Raw genomic sequence first — 12,627 nt, forward strand, 5'->3', positions numbered from 1 at the left:
AGGCTTTTCTTCCTGTGGCTATTCTGTTTGTTTTATAAACAGACTAGGTTTATTTTACATGTAGAGGCTGGTAAAAACATGGAAGGGTGTTCTTCTTCTTTCTTTTTCTTTTTTTTAACAGTTTTAAAAACTTCTAGGAAAGTAATAGAGTGACAGCCACTCCCCAATTTATGCAAATAAACATAGCTTTGTTTAATCCTGAATTCATGCAGTTATTCCCTTTTTGTAACAAATGGAGGCCTCCAGAAGCAATTAACTAAACCGGTATGAAGAGGAGTGAGCAGGAGGCCCTCAGAGCTGCAGGTCCTCCTTGGAGGAGCTCTGTGTAGCTTACTTCACACTGACTTACACAGTGGTAGAACTTACTTAAAGAGAAAGGACTCAAATGCTGTGTCATTTCTACTTACTTTTTGTAGCATCAGTTACAGGATTTCCTTATTTGTAAGGTTTGCTTTTAAGTCACTATCCAGAAAGAGACATGGAAACTTGATACAAAACCCAAGAAGTTACTAGGCTAGGGGGGATATTTCTATAATATTCATTAAATCAATGCTAGTAGGATTCATTTGGTTGGGTTTTGTGTGAAAATGCATTAAAGACAGACATTTCTCAAAGACGGAAGCTGTGATCTCTGTCACTGAAATGAGGGGTGCCAGGGTCACTGGCTCTCCTGGTGCTGCAGCTTGATGGGTTTCCACTCTCCATGCTGGAATCAGTGAGATCCTTCCCAGGATACCCGGCAGGGCAGGGCCTGGCAGCCAGAGAGGCACCGGGGCAGCCCCGGCCCTGGGCATCGGGCACCTCCCTGGGGACAGGGACAGGCCGAGGCCAGGCCGGGCCGTGGGCCCGCGGGTGGGCCTGGCTCAGCGGGGCCCATGGCCGGGCAGGGCAGGGCTGTGGGGAGCTGGAGACCGGCCCTGCTGCGGCCTCCCTGAGGCAGGGGCTGATGGTCCTGGGGGGCTGGAATGGGGTCCTGGGCCGTGGGCAGGGTGTGCTGGGCAGGGACAGTGAGGCCCATTGTAACCCTCACAGCCCTGACATAAATTTCTCTCTCAATACTGTACTTCAGCCATGATTTTCTTTTTCTTTCTTTTTTGTAAAACACGGCATATCAAATGTGTCAGTTTTCACCTCAGACTGTGTAGGAATTTGAGAAATGATATTGCCATGTCCTAAAACCATGGGATCAGTATGAATTACTTTTTAAAGTACTGTACCAAATAGGAAAATTTATTTAGAAGTAGGTTCATATATGTAAATGCCTTGCTTCCGCATTTATTTATACATCCTTGGCTTGATTTTTCAAGCCTTTTCTGGTCTGGAATTCCCCTTTGTACCAATTCTGTTTGAAATTGCCTTCAGAAACTTAAATCCTGAAGTTTGTTTTTACTGAACTTTGGTTTTACTTTTATTTGTCTTTCTGTTACATTTTTAGTAGTAAGATATAGGGGAAATGATTCATAATTATGCAACAAAATATTAAGCAATTATGTACAATAGCAGTATCAGGTGCAATAAGTTAGGGCATTAGTCTTATCTGGGAAAAAAAGAAATCTCAAAATGGGTCCTGAATGTATCTTGAATCTCCACAGACTCTATTTTCTTTCCTGTGCAACTATTTAGAAGAGTAGGATCTATCTTAATTAAAATTTACTGCTTATTTCAGAATGGAAGGGCTGAAAGCTATTTTCCTATCCTCCTAATGTCTGTGCTGTTTATGTGCTTGAGATGGCTAAGTGGTAGTCTGAAAACTGCAATAAGATTAGTAATTACTAAGGGGACATAATGTACTGTTTCGTTGCAGTGGAACTCTGAAAATACTTAAACTGACTCTTAGAAGGAGAAGACATTCATAGTATTTTTCTCTTGTTATTCATAAAGTTTACTTAACTGGGTTCCACAGTAAGTTTTCCTTCATAAAACGAGCACTAAAACAACTTCTTTTGAGACAAATTCTCTTATTCCACTAAAATTCTACCTATGGGTTACACCAGTAAATTAGCATTATCCAAATTATTTACTTTTTGTTTCAGACAGTGATGTTGTCCTGTCTTCTACTGACAGCATAATCATACCCTCAAGAGAAACTCATAAAGACTATTTTAAACAGGTTGTGTAACTGTACTAGCATGAAGAGTTGCTTTGTGTAGTCTGTTACTTAAACAGCCACAATGTTTGTTTCAATAGAAGGATACAAGGTCCTAAGATACAAGATCCCAAGATACGAAGCATCTTGGAAATAAATGTTTTCAATGTCAGGGACTTCAGCAACACAAAAGGGAAATAGTGTATTTCCAAGAATATATTCTATTGAAAAATTGAAATGCCCTTGTATCACATAAATTAAGATTGAAACAATGTTCTTATTTGATAGTTATTCTGAAATTGTGCTGATTCATTTAAACAGTTTTTTCCTATAGCGAGTTGCAGAAGCTGAACCAATTCTGGTCCGTTACTTTAGATTAAAGAAGTTTATTCAGAAGATTTGTTGAAGCTGCTCTTTCTTATTTTATACTATTTGGATTTACACAAATTCTGCTATTGCAGCTTAACAGTGTGTGGTTCTTTGGGGCAAACCAATTCCTTGCCATAATCTCTCTCATTCTGAACTAAAATGGAGAAAGAAAAGGTAATAGGACTGCCTGAAATTGGATGATGTTCAGTGTAGGAGATCTTCTTCCAGGACATTTTATTTGAGGAAGGTTATATAACATGAAAAAAAATAAAATTTCACTTAAATATATGCTTTTTATTTTTTTAATTGAAATACATTTAAATATTTGTTATTCAAGTTAACGTCAAACTGCAAATCATGAACGACACTAAGTACTTAAGTTCCCCCTTATTTCAGTAGGAATTGTTGATATTCAGATCTGCTCAGGAGTTGGCATGGCTCTGTTGTCAGAAAGACTTCAATATTGTAATAGAAAACTACTGAATGTATTCCTATGATCTGATTTTGAAACAACTCCTGCATTGTGTTCACTGACAAAAGAGTAGCTGAATCTAGCCAAGATTTTTAATAACATCTAACTTTATGCATTTTGAACTAAAAGAGCTTGTGTTGCTAGGCATCAAATTGGTGATGCATGGAAAAATTGTTCACTGAAACTATAATATAAGCCTGCATGTACAATTCAGAAGTAGATTTTCTGGATGAGCATAAAATCTAAAACCCTGGAAAGGCATGTATATTTAGATAAAGTTTTATTTTCATTGTACCCACAGATACCATGTGTTCATCATCTGATTTTATTTCTTTAAATGAATTTGAGGGAAAGTCTTCAGCTTTTCAGCATACATAATTCAAAATTCATAATATCTGTAACTTGCTTGCTGTACTCAGTGTGGATTAGGCATATTTTATTTTCTGTTAGAGAACAGAAATATTTTCCTCCACAGAAAATTAAAATATTATCCCAGGTACCCTTCATATAATATGAAAATATTTACTATTTGATGGTTTTACCTATGACAGACAATACAGATCTTCCAAAAGCTTCATTCTTTCAGCAATGGCATATAGTTGACAGAGGGCTCTTAGTAATACACATAAAAATTCCATCTACTTTTCAACTTTTCAATAACAAACTCTTTTCTTTCAAGCATATAAGTACTAAATAACTTTAAAAAATATAATAGTTTTACCTTGAGATATTTCTTGTGCCATTTGCTAAATATATGTACCTAAACTCACTGATTCCTACAGACTTCCATGGAAGTCTCACAGAGAGCAGTTTCAGAACTGATCACGATGGGACTTCATTCAGAAAGAAGCAAAATAGGCGCTGAGTACAGCAGTTACCGTAAGCATGTCCATGGGTGCAAGCTAGAATCCAAAAGCCTACTCCTGTTGTATTTGGAATTTTAACTGTTGTAGGGTTTTTTGGTTTTGGTTTTGGTTTAGTTTGACTTCCATTTTTAATTCAGAATCATGTAGTTTTCCTTTTTCCTGAAAGAATCCCATATAGAAGCATGTGTGCTTGTGGTGGGACAGAGGGACATATCAATTGGCATTTTAAGAATGCGATACAACATTATAGAAGAGCATTAAAGAACCTGAACCTTTTCTCTGTTTAGTAACCAGGTCGTAGCAACACAAAATCAAATAACTTCCAGTGAGGTCTTAATTACTAAAATAAACTTACAAAATAAATATTTTGAAAATATAAAATATTTAAATATATAAAATAAATATTAAAACAATAACAGCAACAAATAAATACCCACTCATTTACTTGGAAAACTGGATGATGTCAATTCTGAAACAATCTTTATGCTATGTGCATAAAATAATAAAAAATGACTTTTTTTTCTTGGAAGAAAAACTTTCAGACAATACTAGAATGAATCGGAGTTCTCTGATGATGCTTGCCTTTTTTTTTTTCCCCCAAGATTACTTCATTCAGGTTGGAAGGTGGTGAATTGCTTTGTGTACTGCAAGTACATAAATATGATCTACTGAAAATATGGAGTCTTTATGACTGTTCTGTACACTGTGGTTCCTAATCTCTCAGCTGGAAAAGTTCCAGTGAAACTCCACCCGTTGCTGCCTTGAGATTTCTTCTCTGTGCTTAGGAGTGAAGTGGAGAGTGCTCAGAGGCTCACAGACAAATGGCCTTTTTTCATTAATATCTTTAAAAGAGGTCACTATGTCAACTTCCCTGAAAATGAAAGGTATCCTAATTCTTGAAACTTGGTACTTACAAGAAGTATATTCCTTTTGTTCCGTCATTTTGTACCTTACATTTCTAGATTAAATTGTTAAAAAGCAAAAGTAGCATACATGTCATCTAAGTGTACTCCTGTAGATTTACCCTCTACTTAATGGGAGACAGGGAGGACATGCTTTACAGCAGGCTGACTATCTCTCTGGAGGTGGGCCTCCATAACCTTAACTAATACTTTTCATGATTTACAGCCATCTAAGGCCAAGTAACAGTGGATTTACACTATGCTGCAGTGCTCAATATACTTGCAATCTTTGCACCCTGTGACACAATGACCAGGAATTATTTATGTCGTATATGTGGGAAGAGCTGCTGCAGCTCTACAATAACTTCTAATTTTCTTATGCTATAGAAACAAGAATGGCAACAGAGAAATGATCTTAAAAAAAAAAAAAATCACAGAATCATATAGGTTGGAAAAGACCTTTAAGATCATCAAGTCCAACCGTAAACCTAACACTACCAAGACCACCACTATACCATGTCCCTAAGCACCTCATCCAAACGTCTTTTAAATACCTCCAGGGATGGTGACTCAACCACTTCCCTGGGCAGCCTGTTCCAATGCTTGATAACCCTTTCCGTGAAGAAAAATTTCCTAATATCCAGTCTAAACCTCCCCTGGCGCAACTTGAGGCCATTTCCTCTTGTCCTATCACTTGTTACCTGGGAGAAGAGACCGAACCCCACCGCTCTACAACCTCCTTTCAGGGAGTTGTAGAGAGCAATAAGGTCTCCCCTCAGCCTCCTTTTCTCTAGGCTAAACAACCCCAACAAATCTATGAAATGTTTTAAAAATCTTTCCAATTTTCCCTTATTTTTAATAGCTGCACAAATTCTTTGAAAGGCAGTGTGACATTATCTTTGTATAGCAATTGCTCTCATTTAGGTATCCCAGTTTTTGGAGTTCATAAAAAAAATGAGGTCACTATGCCTGGAAGAAATTATCATCTCTAAACAAAATAAACAGCTGAAAACAATCATAAAAAACCGAATAGACCAGCTGGCTCAAAATGAACCTATGCAGAACTAAAACTGGACAGGTCCAAAAGCAGAAAAGATTATCTATAGGCGTTCTTATTGATAGTCACTACTTGCATTCCCTGGAAAGCTTTTTGCTTTCACAAATTATCTTGACATAAAGCTTCATTGTTCTTTTTCTCTGAGTATAGTCCTTATTCACCTTCACTGTGCTGTAAAAGTGGTTCCTTTCCTCTGAAATGGGGTTTTATATAATGATCCACTTAGATTATATGATTTACCATATCTTTTAATGAAAGTAACAATAGTATAAAGACTTACAGACAGTGGAGAATATGGCAACCCATACTCTCAGGAACACTTACGCATATCATATTTATGCTTCCGCTTTTTCTTTGGTTTCCATTCAATTTCTATTCTCAATGCAGGACCATAATCATGATGTTCAAATGCCTAAGGGGTCAAGATCTAAATAGACCTCTGATTATGTCTTTTTTACGTGATATATTGAGACAGCTGTATTCCTTGGAAGCAATACCTCTCCTGCAACCCAGAATGAAATATTTTAGCGATGGGAGAAAAAATAATGCCTTTTTTTTTTTTTTAAATTCAAAATGTTTCAATGCAGCTGGATTTCCCTTTTCCCTATCTGGAAAATCATGTGCCACTACCTTTCTTACTAAACCTTTGCTTTCTAACCCAAGATTTTGGAGGAAACAGAAAAAATAGCATATAGTAGATAAAAATCCTCTCATCAGTATGTTTATTCTAAGATGTTTTTTTTAACAGAGTGGGTGGAAAAGAGTAGACACCTAGGATTGACCATAGCTCATAAGTCTAGTTGCCAGCAGCCATTAAAGACTATGGTGATAGTGTTCACTATTGTGAATATCATGTCTGTATTTATAAATGCCTAATGTATATTACTTACATATATGTCATATATTTGCATGAATTTGTAGAGTACCTTGTTCCATATTCATCTTTGAGATCCTCAGTTTTACCATGTTGTAACTCACTGCAGTGTAGGAGTCACAGCAACATACAATTTAGGTGGCTCAGCAGTGAACCAGTCACAATGCTGTTGACAGCCTACATTATTTTGCTATTCTGACACTTTCAAAACAGTATCCACACAATAGGAAGCATTGTAAGCTGGTTCTGAGAAGAATGTACTGGGTAAACTCATATTCTGAACGGAAAAAATGCAGTATACAGAAATATCATTACACTTTTAGACTTAAATTAAATGTCATTCATATATGTTTCAGGGATTTTGTGTTTTGTTTTGTTTTTTTTTAATTTGAAGTTTATATAAGTTAATATAAAGTTAAAATTTCTGCTTTTTGTCTCGTTCTTTTTCAATAGTTTAACAGCATAAAAATAATTTACTGATAATTTAAACTGCATAACTTTTTATAGATACAATATTGCATTTATTCCAATGTTATTTTTTAATGAAAACAAAATATAGTAAGCTTGTGATTTGCAGATATATATTTGCACATATTCATTTGAAGGTTTATAATTGATTGCCTACAAAGACAAAATCCAATAGAAATTATATTTACTACTGTACCATAAAATCCAGAAATGATGTGTAATACAAAGCGATAGCTGGGATTTTTTTCAGTCTTACTATGGATTGAAATTCAATAATGTATCTCTCTTGCTTGTAAAAGGTAGTATTTTGGTATACCAGTAGTCTACTATTGGTTGTACCAAAGGAAGTGCATAATTTTAAATGCATAACATTTACTTCAGACTAATATTCTTCATAAAAGAATTTTTTGCAATTTTTTGTTTTGCCTCTCATTGCATGGTCCAAATTCAGTATTAGGTGGTGTGGATTTCCATAGTATTCAGGAAAAGCTACATATATTGGAGAAGTCAATAAAACACAAGCAATGTTACTGAGCTGACAGGGGCAGTGTCATTTTACTATCATTTGCAGAATGGTTACATAGTAAATTTAGTAAAAGAGAAAAGACCAGCTCCTTCAAATATGAGTCAGGTAGAGAATGAAATACTGTTCAGTTTAGATGAAGCAAGAGGCAAAGACTGACAATCTGGTCAAACATGGGCATACTTTGAAAGACTTTTTCTGTCAAAGACAACACTCAAAGCAATTAAGACTTCATTATATTCGTGGACATGTGGGGAAGTTTTTTGTTTTCCATATACTTTATCATTTCTTTTCTGAAAGTACATAAAGAGCACACCATTTGAATTTCATTGCTGTAAAAACAGGTTGTTCCTTTACTTAGCCAACATAAGTAAAAGTAACCTGTGTGACCTCAGCTCTCTGGCTTTTACGGAACAATAATCATTTTCTGACAGAACCAGTTTGCAGGGTTTTCATATGTCCACCACAAAGAAAAATTGTATGTCATCTCAGTTTTATTATATCCATCAGCTGGCTGCCCATTTGTTGTGGAGTGTCTGCTGTGACATAGGGCCGTGACTCTATTCGGCTGTAATAGATTGCCTGTAGTGCATTCAGTGACTCTGGTACCTGTTGCTGGTTCTTTTTCCAGGTCAACTGGCTGCAGGTACATGTGAGATTGTTACTTTGGACAGAGATAGCAGTCAGCCCCGAAGGACTATAGCCCGACAAACAGCTCGCTGTGCATGTAAAAAAGGACAGATTGCCGGTACAACAAGAGCAAGGCCAGCCTGTGTTGATGGTAAGAAGCAAAGATCTATTCAATCAGTTTCTGCCAATACAAGAGTGGTGTAAGCTGGTAGTGTCTCGTAAAAAAATAAAAGCTCTATAGAAGAAATTTTCATGTGTCCCAACTAGCAATGGCAATCCTATTGAAATTCCTCAAAAGGGTATTACTGACTAATAGTATAGATATTTCAGTTACAATTTTTTAATTGGAATTTTCACTTTTGTTTTAGCTTGGTATGCAGTTGAATGTTAAGGGCATGGTGCTGTTATATTTTGCATGTGATGATAGGATCAGCAGTAAAATGGCATTGTTTTTTCCCCTACTTTTTATTCCTTATAACATTAAGAAAACACTGCAAAAGAGCCTCAAAGGTTTTGTGCCACTAGGAAGCTAATGTGACTGCTCCTGTGTGATAGTTAATGTTGTTGAAAAAACCACTGATACTGTAGTTGGAATATAGTATCTGAATATACCTCACATGTCCAGCATTCCTTCTGTCCTTAAAATGATGATTCTGTATGATTCACTGCAGATGCAGTGCTAGCATGCAGCTGGAAAACTGCTGACATACAGGGAAGTATGAAAATACTTCACTTTGAAGTCATTTTTTGAGACAAATGAATTTCTGTGTTACAGCTAAATAAGACATTAACAATGGGACAATCTTTAAGACAGGTCTGCCAGTGCGAGGCTATTAGCAAGCGTTCGTATTAAAAATAAACTTGGAGACATATTGAAAGTAGTTGATGCAAAATGGTATGTTTAGATCTAGGCTCAGTTAACAAAAGTAAAAAGAAGATTCTTATGTATAGAACTGTAATAAATTCACAGATTGCCTTTGAATACTGACTGGTTTGAGTCCTCAAATAAAAATATTGCTGAGAACACCCTACTGTTGCCTCAGAATTTGGTCTTACCACTGATTATCAAAGAAGACAGCTCAAAGGATATTTCAGAGCCTACCCACAAAGCTAAATATAGAACATCATGCACATTCTATTTTTGCATTTTCCTTTCACTGTTTTTAGTACTCTGTAAGACAGTTTCTTAGCTGTCTCTTTCGTAATGTGATACTATATCCAGTAATTCTCTTCTTTCCTGTTTTATTGTAAGATCATAAGACTTAATTGCTTAAGAAAGGAATTATTTTATTGTTGTCATTTATAGTTGTAACTTTAGCAAAAATACTTGTTAGCAATTAAAAAATTCAACATATGTTTCCCATTTTAAAACAGCAAAGTTCTAAGGGAAAATACGAGTTTTGTATCATCTGGTGGGAAGTAAACAATTTTTCCTCAGTCAGTCATGGCCTATGGTGAGATTCATTTGCTGCAACTTGGGTATCCAAAGTTAGCTGTCTAGCCTGGTAACTCCAGTTTTCTTTATACACAATGAAGAGCAAAAGGCACCTTCTCAGAGTAATTTATCTCATCCTAAGTGCCTAAGATAAATCAGATGCAGCACTCTTTGGTAGTCACTGTTTCTCTGCTTTGCCTTAAGACACCTGTGGTGATGAGACTTTAGATAGCTAGAATGTATGTGTCAGTAAGAAGACATGACTACACCTCATCCTCTAATTGCTATATTAGCTTAGTTTCCAAGTATGGAAGGTTTGAGGTCATTTAATATTCAAAAATATTTTTATTTATTTCTTTTATTGGGAACTCACAAAGAAGGGCTATTTCAAATTCTGCTTTTGCTTTCAATGTAACTTGATCATCATTTTATGAAAACAGAGAACTGGACGACAGGATCTATGGTTCGGTATTGTGTAATAAGAGAGAGTTCTTTATGTAATACTCCCCATTTGAAAAATAAGTGGGAAATTCATCAGTTGAAAAATAGAGCTTCCCATTAACTTATGTGTCCAAGTATTATCATTCATTTTTTAAAGCTTTTCTACATAACTCTAATAAGATCTAATAACACAGTTCTTTACTATTTTGTGAAATGTTTATGGTTAGGATGTTGAGCCATTTGCTAAGAATGATAACTGCAAGATACGTAGGACATGCTACTTTGCTTTCCTGGACACTGCTAGGGATGTTTTGTAATCAAAGCTCAAAAAGGTTAATGATACCTAAAACTGTATATCAAGTTCCCAAATTAAAAAGAAGACACAAACCAAATCTTTGTTCTGTAGGTTTTATTCATGAATGAAGTTAAAAAAATAGTTTTACATACCATAAACACAATTATATAAGAAAGAATAAACAAGCACTTTATCTTGTCTCTAATCTGCTTGCAAATAAAGCTGGCAGATAAATTGGCCATTGACTAACAAGTATCCATCTGTGAATTTACCAGGTTCATAGTTTAAAGACTATGCACTGAATTTTTCTGTACTGTTTATATTCATTTCTAGAACAAAGTGTTTCAGACACAGCTACTCAATTCTTTCTTCTGGACAGAACATGAAATCTACATAAAATTATGTCTGAGAAAAGCTAATTTTGTTTCTGATATTAAGTCACATACTGCTGGTTTAGGAGTGCAACAATGAAACTTTTTTTTTTTTTTTTTTTTTTTACAATAAAGTAGGGTATTTTCACCTACGGAAATCTTCTGTCTAGCAGACTTTCCATTGACGTTTTTCTTATAAATTCCATTTTTCAAACAAACCAATAAATCCTTCTCTGAGCTTTCTTAAACAGGACATAGAGTGTGCTTTTGCAAATTTTCTTTATTTATGTTATAGTTGATGTTAAGAACACAAGTGGTATTTGAGATTTCATTTCTGCTATGAAAAAGAAAAAAATCTCATTGGGCAGTGGTTTTTTTCATGCCAGTTTGCTTTCCAAAGATTTGGTTCTTTTCGTTTTATTCTTTATATAGTCTTGATTTTAATGAGATTATTTTTGAAGTAAAGGTAGCAGAATTAGACCTTAGACCTTTAATAATTAATGCAAAGTCATTTGTGAAGGAAGCAGGCATAGTAAGCGTGACCTGCTAACCTACTACCAAGAAAACATTAGCTAACAATTGTGTTACAGCTTTCTGGCAAGAGAGTGTTTTGAAGATTCAGTACCAAAGCTGGTAATTTTTACAACCTTAAAATGAATCATGTTGTACCTGGCTACCATTTGTTCATTGTTTAATGGAGAAAAGTGCCTTAGAATATATTCAGTTATGCTGTATTTCCTGGAGCTCTGAAATGCAAGTGTCAAATATTGCAGCAAAAGGAGTAAGTAATTTAAGGGCTCTTAAACCTCACAAGCATTGTCTGAGATTGCACTTGTCAATGTAGCTCTTAGAGTAAGTCCTGAGTTGATTACCAGAATCCACTCCGATTTCCACTGCTACATCAGCTAAGGTTTTTTTCCCAAGAAATGAAAGACAGTAGATGTCAGATAGATAAAACTGGAATTCTTAAAAATGAAAATGCAGTGTTTAGGGCTTGGCCTGAGCAGAGCATGAAGAACAGAGATTTTCTTGAAATGTTCCCCTATGATGGAGAGTGCTGATTTACTCTTTATTTTTTTCTAGCAGTCTTTAAGTATGGCAGATTGCTAATGTAACCTGAAAAAATGGCATCAATATTCACCCTGATTTCAAGCTTGATTTAGTGTTGATTGCTTCATTCCTAGACCCACAGAGTCATAATGTATATTTGGTATGTTTGGCTGTGATGTAATTTTTATTTGTGAATGTAGGTTTTGTGATATTATGACAGTAGTTTGCCTGCACTTTTAGTTATATTATTATTATTTACAACTAGCATTCCCTAGTCCCTTTTCTGAGATCAAATTCCATAGTAATGACCTCAGTTGCATTGCTTTGATAAGATATTATATTTCAACATAGCATCTGGTTTATCACCAGAGTAATTTCCCTGTGTGTCAGTCAAGCTTCATCAGTTTTTTAAGCTGGAGCCTGTGAGAAACTGGAAGATAGCAATTATGCTCTATTTTTGTCCAGTACCTTCGCTAATTTAAACTTGTTTTAAAGCAAGTGACAAAACATCTTTGATAACTCTGTGTGTACAAGTGCACCCATGGTTTGCATTCTTTCACAAGAATTGTATCTATCTGAAAATAAAATCTGTTATGCCAAAGCATTTCATAGAATGCAAGTACATTAACCTGAGAAGAGTGGGATGAACATCTAAATGTTCAATAGATTCCAGTAATTCTGTCCAATAAATATTTATAGCTCAAAAATAAACAGCAATTTTCTCCAGAAAATAGAAACAGTTGATGAGAGGAAAAGTGGTATGTGAGAAGTGGTTTAATTCCTTGAGA

The 12,627-nt window shown here is 35.4% G+C and overlaps 1 protein-coding gene across 2 annotated transcripts in view; it reads left to right on the forward strand.

Moving 5' to 3' along the window:
- The window catches only part of TAFA5 (TAFA chemokine like family member 5), a 313,335-nt gene that overhangs the window by 112,179 nt on the left and 188,529 nt on the right, over positions 1–12,627 (forward strand). For both annotated transcript variants that reach the window (XM_075492411.1, XM_075492420.1), the window contains exon 2: positions 8,249–8,398. In XM_075492411.1, coding sequence (XP_075348526.1) covers positions 8,249–8,398 — 150 coding nt within the window. The remainder of the gene's footprint in view (positions 1–8,248; positions 8,399–12,627) is intronic.

This window comes from Mycteria americana, chromosome 1 (genome assembly GCF_035582795.1).
Source record: "Mycteria americana isolate JAX WOST 10 ecotype Jacksonville Zoo and Gardens chromosome 1, USCA_MyAme_1.0, whole genome shotgun sequence".
Lineage (NCBI taxonomy): Eukaryota > Metazoa > Chordata > Aves > Ciconiiformes > Ciconiidae > Mycteria > Mycteria americana.